At 33.2% G+C, this 24044-nt stretch overlaps 1 protein-coding gene across 6 annotated transcripts in view; it reads left to right on the top strand.

Annotated features, from left to right (window-relative positions):
• Positions 1-24044, top strand: part of sgcd (sarcoglycan, delta (dystrophin-associated glycoprotein)) — a 377956-nt gene that overhangs the window by 269765 nt on the left and 84147 nt on the right. For all 6 annotated transcript variants that reach the window (XM_073934267.1, XM_073934268.1, XM_068215786.2 and 3 more), the window contains 3 exon segments: positions 4293-4394; positions 15065-15152; positions 17713-17832. In XM_073934267.1, the coding sequence (XP_073790368.1) occupies positions 4293-4394; positions 15065-15152; positions 17713-17832 (310 nt within the window).

Here is a 24044-nt window from a genome sequence, read left to right as displayed (position 1 = left end):
GTTTTTTTTTCACATCTTTTTTTCACATCATTCTTTTAAATTAAGACTAGTTTCCAGTTCCTGTTAATTGTTCTGTCTTTACAGATTTAATAAGTGTGCAATCAACATTCAATGCTTGTTTATTCATTTGGTAGAGTTAGTTAGTATCGTCAGCAGTACTCTTTCAGTATTTAAAGACATACCTTAGTCAAAAAGATTTAGTTACTAAGTTTAGAGTATGTTAATATCACTACAATATTATGGACTGAAAGATCTGCTTAAAATGCTGCTCTCCAAATGTAAACATACAATCAAACTAGTACCGTCATGTAGGATTTGCACCATTTGCTGCATTTGGTGACAAGATAGTTTATACGCTAGGGCTTGCATAGACTAGTCGAGCGATCGACTACTTCAACCACTAGTCGGTGCTCTCAGAAACAATCGACTACTCAAGCATGCATTTACCATAAATGACATAAAAAAGACAAATGTATCCAACAAAAACAGCCAACACAGATTAAAGCAGCCAACTACAATTGTGGATTAAATTCAAGATTATTTTCATTAACACCACAGGGAATCCTCTCGAATGGTGGTTATGCAATGAACATCGATTTTCTCTACTATCCAAGCTAGCGAAATCATTTCTTGCTATCTCTGCAATCCGCATACAAGGTGAAAGAAATTTTCGGCAACACTGTAACAAGGCAAAGAGCAAGCCTGCATCCCTCTCAGGTGGATGCACTTGTATTTCCAAATGCAAACCATCCACAAGCTTGACCGAAGACTGTCTGTGGCTAGAGGATGATAGCGGGGATAACTTGTGATCTGTATAAGTCGGTTGAAGTTGGATTCTATTCCTCATTTCTGTTGAAAACAGGGTAAAATATTAGGGTATAAAATTGAAAGACGCGCCTTTTATTTATAATTGCGTTGCTGTTTTTTTCTATGACTTTTAAATATGAAATATATTTTCTCTCATTTTTTTCTCTACATTATGTCTGCTTGTTAAAATATCATGCTATCATTTGTTTGTTTACCGTGTCTATGCGTTTTGTATTTATTATTTTAATATATATTTTTCATTTGTTTAAATAATTTATTTATTAATAGTTTATTTATTATTTATTTTGTGTTTGGCTGTATTTGCTATTGTCTTTTGTTGAACTATTTCTTTTCTGAACCAAAATAATTTTCATTCTTGTTATCACTGCTGGAAACTTAAATATTGGAGTTTTTTTTTTTTTTTTTTTCTCAGACTATCAGACTACTTGTTGCGTAACAGACTATTACTTGCGCGCACATGGTTGTTTGCGTAATCTTCAGGCTTGTTGAAGTAAGCTAATATATACATTCATTTAGTTATTTTAATAACTGTTGAATTGTCGCAGAATATTAATGATTGAATGAGATTTAGCCTAGTTTTGAATAATTTTATTATTGTTTGATTTAGTTTTATGAATACTGTGTCATGAGTTTTCAAGACGCATTTTAGTTTTCAGGTGTGGCTACTTTTAATTTCTATAGCCTTCATTAAATGTATAATTAAATGTAATAATTAGCCTACAGCTTTTTTTAGTTAGTATTATTAATATTTTGTTTCAAGAGTTCACACTTAGATGATGATTTACAAAAGCTTGTTTGGCATGCTGTCCCGGGAGAGAGCCCCGAGCTCAAGGGCTCCTCGAGCCCGGGGCTTCCTCCCGTTGGCAGAGCAAGAGGGGAGCCTGAGCTCGATGGATCTCAGAACTCCCCTGCTGCGGTAGCTAAGGGAACACAAGGGATTAGACAAGCTTGATTGTTATGCATGTTGAATGTCTTTGGATGGTGGGAGGAAACCGGAGAACCCGGGGAAAACCCACGCGGACACGGGGAGGACATACAAACTCCTCACAGAAACACCCACCGGTCCTGTGGAACCAGGGCCGGCAGTGTTCTTGCTGTGGGGCTCACAGTGCTAACCACTGGGCCACCATGCCACCCAATCACAGGTAAAGGAGGAGAATAGGGGAGGAGGGGGGTTTCTTCCAAGCGAAGATAAAGTGAACTGAAAACTGTGGCTATTTATAGTAGCTTAGGGCTCATATGATTGGAAGATAGTGATTAGCAAATGCGAGACTGGCCCTGATAAATCATAAGCACGTGATCCTCTCGAAATTAGTTTATGAATAAACTTCACTCATGTGTTTTCAATTTCAACTTACTCGGGTAACTCGAGTATATTTTTGAAAAGAAACTGATAAGCAGAAACCAGTAGTCATGCAAGCCCTACTATACGCACACAGCAGTTTGACACTATTCTCTGCACCTACTGAGTCTCTGCATCAAGCAGTTCATACTCGCATTCAATATCTTGTTTGTCATGGGGGGCAAGCATGAAATGTTCCTGAATGAAAGTGCCAAACTGCAGTTAAAGTTGACAAATCAAAAACAAAACACCCATGAAAATGTGGAAAACGGGATCATAAAATTAACATTCAAAAAGCAGCTCATGTAAACACCTTAATCATATTATTGTCTTATTCAGATTAAGGCACATAATTTGATTACTGATGTCCGTAGTCACTGTCTATCTCTCATGCATCTGTATTTGTGTTGCTTCTGTAAAAATCAGCATGTGCATGTAATGAAACTCCTCATTTCATGCAGAACCTTCCCTCTTTCGCCACCTAAACAAAGCTGGACTCACCCACTTTCCTGACTGTTTTCAAACTAGAGGTGTGAAAACACTCTGCTGAGACAGGGGAGGTTTCATGGAACTTTAAAAATGTCATGAAATTGTGAAATGTTATTAAAATTTAAAGGGAAAACCTATTGGCGTCATTTTGGCTACGTTAGGCTGTGATTCTAAATGCTGACTGTGAGAACAGTCTCTGATGCCTATCTACTTGCTAATGCTAATGTGTCTTCTCAATCAAAAAGCAGACCTGCAAATTTCAGCAGCATGCCTTAAAGAGTTTTGACAGATTTTCCCAGAAGCCATACAAAATAAGTCTCACCCCACGTATTTGCTCAAGTCAATGGCAGTTGTGCAAAGAAAATGGGCAACAGACCAAAGGAGGGTACAATTGTGACAGGCACTCTGTTCCTTTGATGTGAATGTTATTAAATAAGGTGATAAGAGCATGTAAGGGATGGAAGTGGCAAAAGTTTCCTCACCAAAGGCTTCAGACTTCAAAGCACACAGTGCATGTTTACCGTAAGGGTAATGTTAAAACAGCAAACTGAGCCATTGGGACTCTGTATCATAACATATTTGCATACATTTAATGATTAGCGGAATGTGGAAAGGGCCGTTTGCATGTGAAACCTTTTGGAGTTGATGAGGGGCTTTGATAATAATTTCCCCAAATATCTTCTGAGCTTTGATGCTGACACTAAAGGCTGATTCATACTTCTGAGTCGAGTGATTGCTGTGACCCACGGCGCATGCCTTGCGTATAGTCGTGCATTTATATTTCTTCACACTGTTTGTATTGCTCTGCTATAACACTTCCAAAACGCTAGATGGCAGGAGGTTTTTAGGTTTCTCTGTATCTGAATTTCTTTGTGGATGCTACCTTAATGTACAAGTAGCTAAAACTCGATCATTTAGAGGTAGGAACCGGTGGACATGGAACATATTTAATCATAAGGTAAACACAAAACAAAAGTTTAAACTGTCATAATTAATATGTATGCAAAAGTCCTAGAATATTACTCCTGTTGTGTCTTTACATTGTATTTCAGTTCCGTTTAGAATTGATTTATATTATTTATTTATAATAATAATTGTATAATAACAATAATAATAATAATAATAATAATAATAATAATAATAATAATAATAAACAAATTGTTATATTTATTGAAAATAAACATATTTAAATATATTTATAATAATTATTTAAAATTTATATATTTAAAATATATATATATTAAAATATTTTATATATATATATATATATAAAGTCAACCACATAATGTCTTTATTTCTTGGGGGATGGGGAAGGGGTATGTTTGGAGTGGTTTCGCCCAGGGTGCCATTTAAACTAGAACAGCCACTGTCTATGAGTCAAATCCACATTTACATCTTGAAACACTCAAACACTTTAAACTGCCCTCTCGCTTTGCAAACGGGAGGGAGCCCTGGGCTCGAGGATCTTATGAGCTTAGGGCTCTCTCCAGGGACAGCATGCCAAACAAGCTTTATAATCAATCATCAGTTAATTGTGAACTCTTGATTTTGTATTTAATTGTTGATATTAAACTGTTGAATTTATCTCTCCCTCTCTTTCCTTTGCCCTCTTTCTACTCTCCTTTTTCTGCAGGACGGCATGGGTCACCTGCGCATCACTGAAAGAGGCCTGAAACTTGAGGGCGATTCGGAATTCCTTCAGCCGCTGTATGCCAAAGAAATCCAGTCCAGACCAGTAAGTGCACGACAGCACAGTGTTGAGGCGATAGCAGGGAGGACATACATTCTCGCCCTCTCACAATGTCCAGGCGTAATAATATCAGTGAGGGTGCAGTGGATGGATGGCTTGATAATGTGGAGGGTGCCGGCGTTATCTCATCTGTCTAGCACAAGTGAGAGCATAGAGAGTGGAAGACTGAGTGATAGAGAGAAACAGACAGAGGGGATGAGGTGAATAGTAATGGCCTGATGGGACTGCTGAAGAGAGGAAGCTCCCGTCCACTGCAGTGTCAATGAATGACCTGCTATAAGAATTAGACGATCAACAGATGTTAAGATGGTAACCCTACATGATACATGAGGGGCATTTGAATTTTAGAATGGGGGTATACACAAATGATAATACATATTAAAGTCAAATTGCGATAGCCCCCTGAATTATTGTATATTTTCCCCCATTTTCTGCTAAAAGGAAAGAATATTTTCTTCAACACATTTACAAACATAATAGCTATTATAATTAATTTCTAATAACTGATTTATTTTATCTTTGCCATGATGACATTACATAATACAATCCCATGCCAGAAAAAATGGGACAGTATGAAAACGCAAACAAAAAAAGAAGGTAGTATTTTGACTTGTATTTCATTGTAGACGGTACAACAAAATTAGTCAGGCCCAATCCCAATTCTACCCCTTAGCCCTTCCCCTTACCGTTTTGTGCATGCCCATGAAGGGGTAGTGGTGTGCCAATTCTCTTAAGCTTGAAGGCGTAGGGCCAAGGGCAAGGGGTATACACCCCTTCAAACAAAGATTTTTTAGGACCACACTCGAAACCAAGGGGTAGGAAAAATATAGAATACATAGCCACAGCTGCACCCAGAAGTAAGGAGATCCACTAATTAGTATTTTTTGTCATTATTACGATTTTTTACAACATCACACGTGTTTTAATATATTCATAGCCGCGTTAGTGTTTTACCATCATGCTTAAAAAAACCCTGCTAAAATTAAAACCACAGAATTTCGCAATCTATTCACGATCTATAATCCTTAATAATAATTTCTGTACAGCAGTCCCACAACATTCTGACACTCGATGAAACTGGAATACCCTGTCAAAAAAGTCTAGTGGCTGGGAATGGGGTTTTACAGTGTTTGCTATAATGGTAATGTTGTTTTGGTGTGTTTACATTGATGAATATGGCCACTGTGTAAATACACAGTACAGTTATGATCTTATTGCCAAATAAGATTGTTGTGATGACATGATATACTGTAAGCCTTCAGTGATTTCCTGAAGATAAATACCAAAAAATAACACAACCGGAATAACTATCGCAGTCACGATTGTCTAATCTCATATGAAACATCAGATCGCTAGGACATATGATGACGTGTGCAGGTGCTATCCCAATTCTTAGGGATACATTTTTAAGCCCTTCCCCTTAACCCTCGGTTGTAAGGGCTAAGGGGAGGGGGTAGGGGTACAAAAATAAAATTGGAATTGGGCCTTAATGTGTTCCTCGTAATGTTTATTTCTCAAAATAAAATTATATTCCAATTTTGCTTCTAGCAACACATTTCGAAAAAGTTAGAACAGTAAAGCTTTTACTACTTTGTAATGTTGCCATTCCTTTTCCAAGACACCAAGTGATAAAGTGTTTAAAGTTTAATGTTGTCCTATTCTTCCTGCAAACAAGTCTTAAAGTGGGCAACAGTACAGGATCTTCATTGTCACATTTTGCACTTCAAAATGCGCCACACACTCTCTATTGGAGATATGTTGGTACTACAGGCTGGCCACACAAGTACCTGTATCATCATCCTCCGCAGCCAGGACTTTGTAATGTGTGCAGAATGTGGTTTTGTATTGTCTTGTTGGAATATGCATTGGTGTCTCTGGAAAATAAGTACTTTTCAGTATTAATGATGCCATCACAGAAGTGTAAGTTAGCTTTGCTAAGGGCATGGACACAATCATCCATTTCTCCCCCTCAAAAAAAAAAAAATACTGATTCATCTGACCGCAATACAAATTTCCACTGCGTGAAGGTCCATCCCAGATGCCTCTGAGCCAAATGAAGTTGATGGCACTTCTAGACACTGTTAACATAGGGCTTCCTTTTGGCACAATACAGTTTTGTCTGGCATTTGTGGATGTAACTACTTATTGTGGGATTTTACAAAGGTTTGCCAAAGTCGTCCTGATCCCAGTGTTGGGCAGTAGCATCGCTACAAGTAATGACGCTAATAGCTTAACTACATTGCTCAGTAGCTTGACAGTAGTGTCGCTATTTTCTAAATCAAATAGCTATTTTATAGCGAAGCTATTATTTTAAGTAAGTAGCGCAGTAGCGTCCACACAAGCCACATTTACAGATCGCGGATCAATAAGTGACGGCACTGATTACGGAGCTGTGAGGCTGGTGTCTAGCTGATGAAAGTAAATCCATATGATTTACACATTACACATTCTGCCACATTTCCAAGAGGATAGCTTTTCATGTAGCTAAGCTACTTTTTAAGAAGAGTAGCTAAAAGCTTGGCTCACTAAATTTTTCAAGTAGCCTGCCCAACACTGCCTGAGCCCATGTGGTGATATTTTAATAGTTGAATGACAATTCTTGATGCAGTGCCACCTTAAGAATTGGAGATCATGGTCATTTACAGTAGCATGAAATTTCTCCAGATTCCTTGAATCTTAAAAAAGTAAATAAATACAAAAATTAAAAAGAACACATTAAGTAATGTTTGTTGCATTGTCTGCAATGAAATATAAGTCAAAGTAATTTAGAAATCACAACTTTTTTTTTTTTTTTTTCGTTTTTGTGTTTCCCATACAGTACTGTCCCAACTTTTTCTGATTTGGGATTTTATTTTACTCGACATTTCTCAAGTTCCTGATATTCAGCTTAAAGTGCATTTAAAAGGCTTTACTAGGTTAGGTAGGTTAATTAAAAACTTATTGCTAAAGAGAGCTAATAACATTTACTTTAAAATGTTTCTTTAAAAATGAAAAAAATAAATAAATAAAAAATTCTTCTCCAGAATAAAAAAATATATAGGGAATACTGAGAAAAGGCTGCACGGTGGTGCAGTGGGTAGCACATTCACCTCACAGCAAGAAAGTCACTGTGCATCGAGCCTCAGCTGGGTCAGTTGGCGTTTCTGTGTGGAGTTTGCATGTTCACCCCGTGTTTGCGTGAGTTTCCTCCAGGTGCTCCGGTTTCCCCCACAATTTCAAAGACGTGGTACAGGTGAATTGTTAAAGCTAAATTGTCTGTAGTCTATGTGTGTGAATGAGCATATATGGATGTTTCCCATTGATGGGTTGCAGCTGGAAGGGCATCCGCTTCGTAAAACATATGCTTGATAAGTTGGTGGTTCATTCCGCTGTGGCAACCCCAGATTAATAAAGAGACTAAGCTGAAAAGAAAATGAATGAATGAATGAATGAATGAATGAATGAATACTGTGAAATTTTCTTGAAAATTTTTGTCTTGAAAAATATCTAGTCAAATATTATTTACTGTCATCATGACAAAGATAAATGAAATCAGTTGTTAGAAATGAGTTATTAAAACTATTATGTTTAGAAATGTGCTGAAAAAATCTTCTTGGCTTTAAACAGAAATTGGGGAAAAAATAAACAGCGGGGCTAATAATTCTGACTTCAACTGTATGCTGTCTCCGACCCCTAGGTTTAATGAATACTCTAAATAATTATTGTTAACTTCTGTCAGCTATATCCCTTCTACCAACAACCCTGAGATTGATTGCTTGACTGAATAATTGATTGATTGATTCATTCATTAATTCATTCATAAAGTAATGTAAAAGGAATATTATTTGCCACAATTAATTGATTCCCTTAAGGAAGCCTCCTTAGCTTTGTTTGTTATTTTATTTTCTCTTTTTTATGTTATTTTATGTTCTGTCTTTTTTTTCTCGTCCCCCCCACCCACCCATCCCTTTTCCCCAAAACATTTTGGGTATATGTTTTATTCAGAAGGTCACAGAATTATGAATAATTGAACACCTGTTGCATTTCTGATGTTTCCCAGTGTAAACAGTGCTCCACGCAATATCAGCATGTGATGAATCTGCTTTACTTTTTCTATTACACTGAGGCTTTGAAGTCAAAATAAAATCAGAACTGACCTTGTTTACTTTGTCAATATGCATTTTTGGTCATTGACAAGACTTGTCTACTCTAATGTTTTGTTCAGCCATTGTAATGACATTACTTGTCGGCTGATCGATCCATCCATTCAAGAATTCATACAAATTAATCATGTTTTTGGCATTAAGTAAAAAATAGTTACATTCCTCATGAGATGCACATCAAGTCTGTCAAGTGTAAGTAAAGATATCATTGGTTTAAAAAGATAAAATTTAAACCTAACCTAAAATGTGTTGAGAGTTGTAAAAATATAGACTACCAAATAAAAGTCTTGTCGCCTATCCAAATTTTAGGAACAACAAATAATAACTTGACTTAATTGATGATTTAGTATCTGAATCGATATATATGAAAGGAAAAACTCTCTGGATTATGTTTATTTTGCCAAAATAAAATATGATCCTGCCTTGATTTTTAATTATTTAATTTGGAAAGTAAAAGTCTGACTTTGCTGAGACAAAAGTCTTGTCACTTAACAGAAATATTGTACAGTATAGAATATAAAAGCTGTAGAAAAAGATTGAATATTGTGTATGACTCATATGAGCTTGGAGTAATGCATCCATACATCTCTGCAATGACTCATATAAATTACTAATAAAGTCATCTGGAATGGCAAAGAAAATGTTCTTGCAGGACTTCCAGAGTTCATCAAGATTCCTTGAATTCATCTTCAATGCCTCCTTTTTCATCCTACTCTTGACATGCTCAATAATGTTTAAGTCTGGTGACTGGGCTGGCCAATCCTGCAGCACCTTGATCTCTTTTACTTTCAGGAACTCTTATCTGGAGGCTGAAGTATGAGAAGGAGTACTATCTTGCTGAAGATTTTGCCCTCTCTTGTGGTTTGTAATGTAATTGGCAGCACAAATGTCTTGATACCTCAGGCTGTTGATGTTGCCATCCACTCTGCAGATCTCTGACACTCCACCATACTGAATGTAACCCCAAACCATGATTTTTTCTTAACCAAATTTGACTGATTTTTGTGAAAATCTTGAGTCCATGCTGGTTGCATTAGGTCTTCAGCAGTATTTATGATGATTGGGATGCAGTTCAACATATGATTCATCTGAAAAATACCTTCTGCCACTTTTCCAAATGATCAATATGTCAAAATGTAATATCACATCAATTTCATACTGATCGACTTTTACTCACATTCAAAATAAAGTGCTATAGTTTAAAAATAACAGCTACCACTTACAAAAATAATAAATAAACTTATGTCATATACAGTTGATTTATTAGCCCCTTTCAATTATAAGCCCCTCGTTTATTTTAATATCTGTAATGGAGAGAAGATTTTTTAAGCACATTTCTAAACATAATAGTTTTAATAACTTATTTCTAATAACTGATTTATTTTATCTTTGCCATGATGACAGTAAATAATATTTTACCAGATATTTTTCAAGACACTTAAAGTGACATTTAAAGGCTTAACTAGGTTAATTAGGTTAACTAGGCAGGTAAGGGTAAATAGGCACATTATTGTAAAATGATGGTTTGTTCTGTAGACTATCAAAATAAAATATATTGCTTAAAGAGGCTAATAATTTTCACCTTAAAATGGTGTTTAAAAAATTTAAAACTGCTTTTATTCTTGCCGGAATTTAACAAATAAGACTTTTTACCGTAGAAAAAAATATTTTCAGACATACTGTGGAAATTTCCTTGCTCTTAAATATAATTTGGGGAAAAAAAAATCAAAGGAAGTGTAATAATTCTGATTTCAACTGTATGTTTGTTCATTCAAGATTTGCATGTCCTCACTGACAAAGAGTATAACGAAGGAAAAGTGCATTTCATGAAAAACACAGCTTCTGTCAAGTAAAGGTTTGAGTTCCTCATAATAAGCCTCTCACACAACTCAATAGACATGTTTTTTTAATATATTTCTGACCTACTTTTTTTTTCAGAAAACCAGATATTCTCGCTGTAATCAAGAGCATCTACAAAGCATGCATTTCACACTTGAGTGAAAACAAAGCAGCAAAACGTACAATGCATAATTTACATGATAAACCTATCTCCAGCTTTTAATATGGCACACAATAGTATCTTTAATTAAAAAGTCAACTGGAGCATGAAATATTGTTCTAAAGATTATGACAGATATCTGTATCCATGGCTTGCATAACAGGTCATTACTACCGAATACATTTATGCAGTATTATTGTGTTTGTTGTGTATTTTCAGTTGTATGGAAATCGGTTGCCATTAATGTTGCTTTTTGTGCATTCTTGGAGGAGACCATCTGCCCAACACTTAAGTCAACCCAGATGTGCATGCAGTGTTCATGTATACTAAGCTTTAAACCAAATCCTACATAAGAGGATATTTCACAAATTGTAATTTATTTTGTTAGGAATTTTTCTTTTGCACCCATTTTGTTATGTTAAAGGGTTAGTTCACACAAAAATGCAAATCTTGCCATCGTTTACTTAACTTTTACAAGTTACAAAACTGCTGAGTTTCTCTTTTCTCCCCTCTTAAATGCATACTAAGCTATTTTGCAAAAAAAAAAATAAATAAATAAAATAAAAAAAAAAAAAAAAAAAAAAAATATATATATATATATATATATATATATATATATATATATATATATATATATATATATATATATATATATATATATTAGAAACCTATAACTATTGATCTCCATAGTCTTTATTTTTCCCACTATCGAAGTCAATGTTCACACGTTTTAAATTAGTTTCTAAATTTCTCTTTTAGTGTTTAAATGAAAAAAAGGAAACTCATAAAGGTATAGAACCACTTGAGAGTGAGTAAATAGTAAGTAAATGTTCATTTTTATTTGGTGAACAATGCATTAAATGTGTGATTAAGGCACACAAAATCACTTCTAGCAAGTATCTCTATCTCACTTTTCAGTTTAAACATCTAAATAGCTGTAAAACAAGATAGATTTACCTTATAAGCAAGAGTGCATGCAATATTAAAGCTTATTTTCAAGACACAGAGCATGTGCTTTGATTGTGTGTATTTTGTCTTGTGGCCTGTGGCACTGACATATTTGTTTCATTAGTTTTAAATGGAAAATCAACAATAAGACTAAATACACTTAAACCTTGGATGTATTTACCCACACATGCTCCGTTGTATGTTTTTACAGCTGTTTTGTGGGGACTTTATATTTAAATATAGAATCATTTGGATTTGTGCGTGCGTGTGTTTGTGTGTGTGTGTGTGTGTGTGTGTGTGTGTGCATGTGCATGTGCATGTGTGCTTAAAAAACTGTACTATACACTACTTCTGAAAATCTTACATAAATCTACAAACTTTTTATTGTATTTTAAATGATTAAACTTGTCTGACAAATGCTTAAAATTGGGTCATAAAATATTTTAAATTGTACTTAATTAGTTTGTTGTCAGTTTTTGATGGTTTTAAACTGATGTTATCACCGAATTAGACTGATATATATATATATATATATATATATATATATATATATATATAGATAGATAGATAGATAGATAGATAGATAGATAGATAGATAGATAGATAGATAGATAGATAGATAGATAGATAGATAGTGTGAAAAAGTGTTTGTCCCCTAACTGATTTCTTTTTTTAAATGTTTGTCACACTTTAATGTTTCAGATCATCAAACAACTTTAAATATTAGTCAAAGACAAAACAAATAATACTTTTTTTAATTTTATTATTAAAACAAGGTCCAAGATATTAAAACAATATCCAAAACCACATAACCCTGTGAGAAAAACATTACTTAACTCTGTTTTTTTACATATTAGTTCAAAATCTTAAGCCATATCTTTTTAAAATCAATGAATCCCTTAACACAGGACCTGCCTGACAAAGTGAAGTAGAACAAACGATCCTTAAAAGCTATACATCGTGCCGAGATATAAAGAAATTCAAAAACAAATGAGAAAGAAAATAACTGAGATCTACCACTCTGGCAAAGGTTGTAAAGCCATTTCTAAAGCTTGGCTGACCATAATTACCACAAGAGCACAGAAACAACTCAATCAAGAGGTCACAAAAATCCCACAACAACATTTAAAGTTCTGCAGGTCTCACTTGCCTAAGTTAAGATGACTGTTCATGACTCCACCATAAGGGAGAGAGTGGGCAAAATGTTTTGCATGGCAGAATTCCAAGATAAAAATGAACAAAATAGCAAAGGCTCTACTCAGTTTAACCAGAACCTTGATGATCCTTAAGACTTTTGGGAAAATACTTTTGGAAGATGTGTGTCTTATTATGTGTGGCATAAAAGTAATTTCAGAAAAAAGAACACCATACCAACGAGTACAATGTGGTGTTGGTAGTGTGATGTTCTAGGGAAGTTTTGTTGCTTCAGGACCTGGGAGGCTTGATGTTATGAATGGAATCATGAATCCAGCTTTGTTTAAAAATATCCTGGAGGAGAAAGTTCGGCTAGCTGGCCTTTTACTGAAACGAACCTGGGTTCTGTAGCAGGAGAGTGAGACAAAGCAAACAAGCAGTTCCACTTCTTAATGACTGAAAATAAAAAATAGAATTTGGAGTTGCCTAGTCACAGTCCTGACCTGAATACAACTGAGATGCTTCAAAACATAATGGCTCTTAAATTACAGAAATTCACCATAAAATAATAGACATTAAATTACCGAAATGTCCTTAAATTTAAATTTCTGGTAAATTTCTGTAATTCAACTTAAAATTACAATATATATATATATATATATATATATATATATATATATATATATATATATATATATATATATATATATATATATATATATATATATATATATATATATATATATATATATATATTTTTTTTTTTTTTACAGTTTACTTGAAAACCCTCCAATGTTAAATTACAACAATTCTGCAAAGATGAGTGGACCAAAATTCATCCACAGTGCTGTGACAGACTCGTTGCAAGTTTTTAAAAACTCTTTATTGGAGTTGTGCTAAGGGTGGCCCAACTATTTATTAGGCAAACACTTTTTCATATGTTGTTTTCCCCTAATAATAAAACACCAGCATAATGTGTTTACTGTTAACTATTTACATTTGTTTGATGATCTTAAACATTAAAGTTTGACAACCATGAAATATTTACATTCATTTTTGACAACATAATACAGTTACTGTTACTTCAGAAGAATTAGGAATTCAATTTGATAAGAGCAAAACAAATTTTCAATGACTGTAATGAAAACATTAGGAATTTTGGAAGAAAGGTTATCACACCTTTTATAGAATAAATATATATACACTGTAAAACCCAACAGTCAACTTTATCAAATGAAATGAATGTAGATAACTTAAATTTACTGAAAGTTAATTCTACTCATTTGACAACAGTTTTGAACTCAGTGTTAAAGGCAATGAGTGAATAAAATACCTCATTACTTCAGTAGGAGTAAGTTCACAGTACTCATAAAGATTCATTTTTTAACTCAAATGTTTTGTAGCAATCGGGTTCCTCAAACAGTTTGAGTTACCTTAACTTATTGGGTTTTACAGTACCCAGTTGGTTTGAGTTCTCTTCATTTATTGTGTTTTTACTGTGCTCAAACTGCTTCGTTTACTCAAATGTTCACAGTACTCAATTGACCTTATTCTAAAATGCGGAAGTGCGCCTGTTTTCGCGATTGTCTTAGAACTTCCGTTTCAGTCGCCTATGGGAGAAATGACAAGGAATAATAAACGGCAGAAAACGGTCAAACTACTTGCTCTACAAACAAATGTTTGCATGACTACACAGACCAAGTAGAATAATATAACAAGGAAATATCAGTTTGCAACATCAAACAGCGAAACGAACAGTTTTTAATGTCTAAAAATGAATGGAAGTGAATGAGACCGGAAGTCTCGTGCCAAAAAGATTCAAATGGCAGCGCCCGCTCATCTGTGGAGAATAAGGTCAATAGGATTAGTTTTTGAACTTAAACGTTTTTTTGCAAGTCACCTTAACTTGCAAGCATGTGTTACTTAACTTGTGTTATTTCAGCTAGAATAAAAGCAGTTTTTAATTTTTAAACTCGTTTTAAGGACAAAATTATTAGCCTATTTAAGCCTTTTTTTCGATAGTCTACAGAAAAACCTTCATTATACAATAACTTGCCTAATTACCCTAACCTGCCTAGTTAACCTAATTAACCTAGTTAAACCTTTGAATGCCATTTTAAGCTGTATAGAAGTGTCTTGGAAAATATCAAGTCAAATAATATGTATTGTCATCAACGGAAAGATAACATAAGTCAGTAATTAGAAATTAGTTATTAAAACTACTATGTTTAGAAATGAGTTGAAACATGTTTCCCAAATTAAACAGAGATTTGGGAAAAAATTAAAAGTTGGTCCAATAATTCTGGGGGGCAAAAGGCAAAAAAAATCCTACTTAATACATAGAAGTTACACCTATAATTTGCATATTATTTAAATTATTTATGTAATCTTTCTAAACGCATTTTTTTTCTCCACTTTTTTTTTCATGTCAGGGAAGCCCATTGTTCCTGCAGTCATCTAAGAACGTGTCTGTCAACATCCTCAATGAGAAGAAGCAATTAGTATCTCAGCTTGTTGCAGGTAAGCACAAACACACTTAAGGCCAACAGACATCTCAAAAACCCTCATGCAGCTTCTTTATGATAATTACAATGGTCTTGCTCCCCAAGATTTCGCAGACTATAAATTGGAATGAAGGTTTCTCGCTCCATCTGTGGGCGTTTATATTAGAGTAGAAAGCATGAAATGAAATATTCACTGAACTCAAGAGGCGACTCCGGGCCAATCCGCTCTCTGAAGGAAAATGAATCCAGGCAGCTAATGTTAGACTTTATGGGACAGATGGTTAAATGACTATTTTGAAAGAGTTAAAGTGTTCTTTCATAGCCAGGTTGTTACTCTCATGATGTAGTCTTTATAACTGTGACTAGAGACTTCATTACTGGGTGGTAATTGCATGTGCATGGATGCATGTACTATTAAGTGCTGGTTAATAGCATAATAGCGAGGCCGTATTTTAATGAAAGTAATTTTGCCTTAAATGGACTAGTTAAGTGACTTTCACTTGAGTTACGGCGCTAGAACAACTGTATACAAAACTAAATTAAAAAGGAAGCGAAAGAGCAAGTATGTGTTTCATTTATTTAAATCTAAAGTGCTTTGTGCTTCAGCTGGTAAAAAAAAAAAGTCATTAAGTTAATTACAATATTGAACGTTGCAAATTAGAACAAGTTTAGACTGTAAATCAATGACTTGCTATTTGTTTGTACTGCACTTTGCCTGAATGAATGAATAAATGAATGAATGAATGAATGAATGAATGAATGAACATAGATAGAAAATAGGTGCAAAACATGTTACAAAACCCTAATGTGAAGGCCTTGTGCTTAGGGTTGCCAGGTTCAAGACTTTTTTTTTTCAGCCCAATATCTCAAAACTTGCCCATACTGAATGAAATGTAGCCTATTTTTGTCCTGTCCAATTGCTGGATTCCCATAAAGAGAAATCTTTACCATATAGTATGTTCTTTGATATTTTGATATTAACACATAGATAGCAATGTTAAAGTACTGACTGATTTTCCACACACCAAATTACACTTATTATAAATAAATATGTTCTCATATGTGGGAGTAACAGACGTTCTGCCATATGAAGATGCTGTATGTAAGTTTTTGACTCTTGTAAAGTATAAAACCACCATAATAGGTTTGAAAATATTTAGAAAGTATGATAAGTTATCTTGTTTATCTGAAAACAAAACAACAACAATGCTTCAATTAGTGATTTTCCCTTGAAAAAGTGTGTTCCTGAATGTCTGTCTTTGTATTAGTCTGTATGACTCGCCCACTTATTTAATTTCAGTCACAAAGCTTGCCTTAATTTATGCAGACGTGGCCAAAAATGGAGTCACCATTTCCAGTAGTCTCTGAAATGAGATCCAGATTCAGAGTTACAAACCGTTAATTTGCAATTGAAACATATAAACATTTAAAAACATTACTGTAGTTGACTATTTTGCTGTGTAATCATCTGGCATGTTTGCTCCTGTGTGTGCATCAAGGGTGAAATCTAATATTTTGAATTTGGGTGGCCATACTAAACTACCAGGTGTCAAAATTACATACAGCACTATTACTATGTGATCTGTTATCATATGGTTTTACTCAATCATTTGCAGAACTCTTTGTGTTGCCAGATGTGTATTCCGCGATCAATGTCAATTAGAAAAAGAATTTAGTTTTTATTTTGTGAGAATATAACATTTTGGTGGTCATGGCACGAATTTGAATCTTTGCATAGAAATGAGTGATAGTATCCAGGAACAGAAATACTATAGAAAATTAATAATCAAATGTAAATGTGATCGCATTGTTGTCTTTGTGCATAAAAAGAAAGAAAAAAAAAATCCGTCAAAAGCAGTCAATGATCTGTTTGTGTTTTGTCAGCTTTAATTTATTTAATTTAATACCAAGGTATAACAGTCAATAGTAATTATGAATCATACAATATTGGTGTATGTGCAGTTTCTATTTAGCTGTTTGGATTTAATGAATTCATAAATACAGATTATTTTAATGTAAATACTTACTTAAGCAGGTATTGGTAATTTCAGTACAGTTAGCTGTAAAAAAAAAAATCTAAATATTTGTAAGATTTAAGTTTATACGTTTATATACGTTTATATGTGCATTCTTTGGGTGTTTAACTCACATAAATTCTGCTTCATGTCTGATTTTTGCTTGAAAACTGTTAATTGCACTCGCTGAAAAAGTTTCAGAAGCATATACTCCAAAAAACATACGTGAGCACATGACACACATCATCATTTCAAACAAATTCTATCTTTTGTAGCTTAAATTAGATATTGCCTTCGTGCTGAAACACAATTGTAAACATTTACATTTTCAGGCTCCCATAAAACCTTTGACATATTTACGATTTTCAACGATTGAAAAAAGTTCAATGAAAGTTTTTTCCATTTACAGTTGAAAATGATGAATGTCTACTTAACTGAAGTTTACTTATTTGAAATAGATTTTGGAGGGCACATGGATGGAGAAAGCGCTCTTTATAAACTATAAGATAGTGACAATATAAGTTATATTACATAATTAATTAATTTATATATTTCCGCCAGGTTCTCATGGAGTTCATGCACGGGGCAAAATGTTGGAGGTAAAATCGAGTTCAGGAAAGCTGCTCTTCTCTGCAGACGACCATGAGGTGGTGGTTGGTGCAGAGAGATTACGAGTTATGGGTGAGTGAATAATTAAATTACAGCACATTTGAGGGCATTCGACTTTTATCTAGCCTCAGCTGTGTTCCCACAGAGTTTTTGTCACCGTCTACGAAGAAAAAGTTGAATTGAGCCTGTAACCTAGTGAGCCTGTAACCTTGTGCTTTTAAGGCCCACACAGGACTGCTTTAAAGCAGACACTGATGTGAAACAATATGACACTTGTACAAATTGTGTTAACTCGATTTTAATGCAGTGGTAAAATTAATGAGTACTAGCAAAGTCCTGTTCACACTTTTAAGAACATTTTAAAACGACAAACCATTAAAAACAGTACTAAAGCAATTTCAATAAAGAACTAAAATATAAATAATAATAAAATAATAATAATAATAATAATAATAATAATAATAATAATAATAATAATAAGTATAATAATAATAATAATAATAATAATAATTGTTGTTGTTATTATTATATTATTGTTATTATTAATATTATTTAAAAAATCTAAAAACATTGACAAAGCATGTACTAGAGTAATTAAACATTTTCCGTTATTATTATTATTATTATTATTATTATTATTATTACAAAAACAACAACAACAACGACAACAGAACCTTAATAATAATAATAATAATAATAATAATAATAATAATTATTATTATTATTATTATTATTATTATTATTATTTTTATTATTATTACACAACATCTGCTGTGTAAAAACGTGCTGGATAAGTTGGCGGTTCATTCCACTGTAGCGACCCCGGATTAATGAAAAGACTAAGCAGACAAGAAAATGAATGAATGAATGAATGAATATTATTATTATTAATGTTGTTGTTTTGATGTTGTTGTTGTTGTTGTTAAAAATAATAATAATGTTGTGTCATATTGTTGTTTTATTAATGATAACAACAACAACAATAATAATATTATTATTGTTGTTGTTGTTAATAAAAACAACAAAACAACAACAAAATAATAATAATAATAATAATAATAATATTAATAATAATAATACCATTATATTATTATTATTATTATTATTATTATTATTATTATTATTATTGTTGTTGTTGTTGTTGTTGTTGTTAATAAAAACAACAAAACAAAACAACACAACAAAAATAAAAATATTATTATTATTATTATTATTATTATTTATAATAATAATAATAATAATAATAATAATAATAATAATAATAATAATAATAATAATAATAATAATACCATTATTATAATAATACTAATACTAATAATAATAATACAAATAATAATAATAATAATAATAATAATAATTATTATTATTATTATTATTATTATTTGTATTATTATTAGTAGTATTAATAATATTGCTGTTGTTGTTGTTGTTGATAAAAACAACAAAATGACACAACATTATTTTTATTATTATTATCATTGTATTATTAATATTATTAATAATAATAATAATAATAATAATAATAATAATAATAATGTTGTTGTTAATAAAAACAACAAAAATGACACAACATTATTATTATTATTATTATTATTATTATTATTATTATTATTATTAATTTAAAAAACAAATTCACCCCAATATAGAGTCCCCATATATATTTATATGTATTTATTTGCAAGTCTTATTAGAAAGATGAAAGAATGTTGGCACAAGCAGCTGTGAAAAAGGCCCTCAGTTTCTGGTCACATTTGGCATTAAAACAAGAAGCACTTGGCAGAGCTTTCCAGCATTAAACCCCAGATGGTGAGAATATATTTATGTTCTTTTTTTCAGTTATCTGTTTTTTCAGTGATTTATTTTGGGAAAGCAAAGTGGAAAGCAAAAAAATCCTGGACATTTCAAGGTTGCTTTGCGCTGTATTTGATCACGATGCTGTGCTTGTCTCAGGGGTAGCGCTAAACTTCCTTTAAAGTGATTACTCAAGTCTGTGTACATCCATTTTTTTCCCTTCTCCCCGCAATGATTTTCCCTAAGCCACAGTTCATTACCTTACATCCACTCTCGCTCAGCAAACGGACTGCAATAAGAACCGGGGTATTTAGAACTGGATGTTTCTCTTTTTGGATTTGATCTCGAGTGTTCCTGGAGTGATTCCAGGCCTGCATCTGAATCAGTGTGAAGGCCTCTGGTGGACCACACAGGGATGACGTGCATGTTTTTAGGTCAGGCTAATCCTGTTATGCTAATGCTTAGATAAATGCATATGTTTTATTTTACAAGCCTATAGCGAAGAATCAATCCCGCCATGTAACAGGGCTGTGCTCTAATAGCATGACAGCTGTGAGTTAGTGAAGGGTAAACACAACTTCAGCTGGCATGGAAATTTATTAAGCACAACACCTGTCAGTCCGAGCCAGACTTAACAGATGTGTTTGTTTTTGTGGAAATTGCTTTCTTTAGCTGTAGAGTAGGCTAGGAGCCCTCAGTCCCCCCAAAAAAACGTTAAGAATTGTGTTTCAACTCATTTTAAATAAGTACTAATAAGCAGCCAATGTCATTTTTGAGTGCTGGATTCTTCAAGTGCTTCAAGATTAAAGGGATTAGATTTTTAGATTAGAATACTTTTTAGACTATGGCACTTTTTAATGACACTCTTAAAATTAAATGGTTAATTGAACTCATGAAGAATATAGTCAATTATTTTAATGTATTTCCTAGTTATATTTTCAATACTCTGGGAGGCATAACTTTTTTGTTAAAATGTCATTTGGCTAGTTTTCATAGAAAAGCCCTTCCAACATGGAAATTGGTATATAAACATACTTTTCACGCTACAATTATTTTATATGGAATAACAAGGATGTTTTATTTAAAACAAATTCTTATTTTATCAGAATTGGTTCAATAATGGTATTCTGTTAGACAGTTAATTAACCCTCATGGACATTTGCTATCTTATACTGAAAATCTTAAAATATTTAAATTACCAGTTAAACCGAGAGAATTCCAACTCTTAAGGGTGTGGTCTTGCTTTTAAAAATCAGTATTTCAGAAGAAATCAGCTTAGGTAATCCTCGTGAAAACATTTTTATTGAAAGTATTAATGTTTTAAAACAACCTACATACAGCAAGATATTTTTGGCTTTCATTATTTGATCATATTTCTTGGTTTAAAGCCTGGAAGTTGACAAATAAATTTTGCTTGAATAACAAAATTAAAAAGGTGTCGTACAAAATACTCCATAGAATGTATCCTGCTAAACATGTTCTGGAGAGATTTAAACTTAATATTTTATATTTGTGTGAATTTTGTGGTCAAGAAAAAGAAACAATTTAGCATTTTTTTTTTTCATTGTATTTACTCAAGAATGTTTTGGAAAGATTTTGAATTGTTTATTAACAAAAAATAGAGTATAAAATAGAAATTGGTTTATTTCCACTGGCTTGCATGGTTCAGGATCGGTAGAACTATGCATTGATGAATTTGTTCTTCAGTGTTTGGACTCTCAGTAATGGTTTCAAACCACACTGAACTGAGCTAAACTGAACTGAACTTAAACACTAAAAACTGAACTACCCTGATCCAGTTACTAAGACCAGTTATGTGAAGCTGCTTTGACACAATCGACATTGTAAAAGCACTACAAATAAAGCTGAATTGAATTAAATTGAATTATTTCATGTACTGTTTTATTCTGATAATGAGAATTTCAACTGTAAAGAACAATATATTTTTATTTGTTTATGCTGTTAGGAAAATATCACATACACAAGAAAGTGAACTCAATGTAAATTAAACTGTACACATTTTGTGAATGACTTCAATATGTAAACCTTTAGAACAATCACAAAACAAAAAAGCAATGAAAACATATACTGCTCTGAAAACTAATTTCATATAAATGTAATTTTACTTTATATATATATATATATATATATATATATATATATATATATATATATATATATATATATATATATATATATATATATATACATATATATACATATATATACATATATATATATACACATACACATATACATACACACACACGCACAAGTGGTGGGCCGTAATCAGCGTTAACGTGCTGAGTTAACGCGAGACTCTTAGCGCGCGATGAAAAAACTTGTGTGTGTTTGTGTGTGTGTGTGTGCGCTCCTTTACTGACAGCCGCGTATATGGATCTCGTTGGAAAATATGGCCAAAACTCCTACATGACTGTGTTTACTGATTGCTGTGTTTACTTTAATAATGCCACTAATCTATGCATACTCTACATCTTAATTTCATTACTGTTTAGTTTAGTTAAGACTTTAGTCGGTTCTAGAAAGGTTCTAGAAAGCAGGTAAAACAAAAATATGAGGCAGAAAATAAAATAAACAAGTAAATAACAGGTTAAGGCTGTGATAAAATCTGAAAATGTGGTAAAAATCAGTAGGCCATAAGGGATTTCCTTTTTCTCGAAGCTTTTTAAAACACTGCAATTGGGTTGTGGGTGGGTGGGGTTATTGGTCGGTCTGTCAGTCAGTCAGTCAACAGTAGCCTCTGGTGTATTTACATGAGAACAGCAGGCGTGAATGGCACTCACAAGATAAATTTGAGATCTCAAAAAACTTGGGGTGGTCCACTACGATATCATATTTTAAACTTTAGTTGATGTTTAGTGTAGCTGTGTGAACATAAACAGCATCTCTGAATGTAAAAAGCTCAAAGTTCAATGCAAAAGGAGACCTTGGTTTTTACAGTGAACAAATTTTGGGGACTACAAAAAATACTTTCGGCCCTTGTGAAATCACAAAGGTTCGTTTGCCGTGCACACATAATGCGCAGCTAAGGGCCTTGGTCAGAGGCGCTGTAACATTATAGCAGAGAGAGCTAAAATGCGTTCAAGCGCTGCTGTTTCATCAGAGCATTGTCTGTATTTGGGCTTCCAAAGGACACAACACAAAGACAGAAGTGCTTACAGTTCAATATTAATTATGTTCCAGAGAATTATAAAAAACATAGCAAGCATGATTTGACAAAACAGTTCCAGAATCTCTCACAGTTTAGTGCTGGATTCTGTTAAAATCTCTTTAAAGCAGAAGCTGTGAACTACAACCTGTAAGTGTTTTTATTTGTTAAAATTGATCATGACATGTACAGTGTCTAGCATTAATGGTATGCTGTAGCAAAGATGTAAACAATGGGTAATGCTGTTTTGCACCGCAAACGATTTAGCTACAAATTCATATTTATCAGTCAAACTGTTGTAAAAACCCACACACTCTTCACAAGCATGTTCGTGTCTATGTGTGTGCGCGACTTTGCATTGACTATCTTTAGGCAGCTTTTCCATGCGTTTTACATCTCAGATAATGAAGTCGCAAAAGATATTTGGATGATTCATATTACTTACACATGCATATTCCGGATATATGTGAAAGACGTTGTGTAACGCGTTGAGTTAAAAAATACAGGAGAACTCACCTAACTTGTGTAGCAGCAGAAAAATAAATCAAGGCTTAAACAGGTCGCATCCCACATCTTGTGCTTTATTCTTTTGTCATGATTATATTACAGAAAATAACTTAATCCGAGCATCAGAGAAAAAGAAATTCCAACGCACATGCGCTTGTTACAGAGTTCACACATTAACGCACACACATAAATACGCACAAAGACAAGGTCTCTTAAAGGAGCCGCACCCCATTTTCAGTCGTTACAGACACATGTCAGATTTTATTTTAGTGAGCCGGCAGAAGGTTGACTGACTGTTTACACAGCAGAAAAACGTGGGCTTGTACAGGCGTGACATGGAGCTGATCCAAATTGCAGCACATCATAACGATGACCAATCAGAGTCACTTGAGGGCGGGCCTTTCAAAGGAACTAGGAAATTTATCAGTTGTTTTCATGTTAGCAGAGTAGCTGTATATAATCAGTGTGAGATATATGAAAAAATAACATGATTTCCTTCAAGTGAAACATGAGCACAAATTGCTTTGCATCTTATAAACACAACCAAGCCTTAAAATTACATCCTGGGCCACCCCTTTTCTTGTAAAACGAGTTTTACAAGATTTTGTATAATTGTAATTATTCTATCAGGAACCAGCAACCAGCCTGGTGATAGGGGTGGTCCTTTTTCCTTAAAATATAAAGCTTATTGCAGTTATTAGTCTCATTTTCTATTTAATTATGAAGTTTAAATACCTTTTAAACACTATTGTTTTGCTAGATTAGCTTGTCAGATGGTCATTTTTTGATGTAGGCTACCAAAAACATTTCCTAAAGA

The sequence above is a fragment of the Danio rerio genome, chromosome 21 (assembly GCF_049306965.1).
Source record: "Danio rerio strain Tuebingen ecotype United States chromosome 21, GRCz12tu, whole genome shotgun sequence".
NCBI classification, from domain to species: domain Eukaryota; kingdom Metazoa; phylum Chordata; class Actinopteri; order Cypriniformes; family Danionidae; genus Danio; species Danio rerio.
This window is presented reverse-complemented; position numbering and strand designations above follow the sequence as displayed.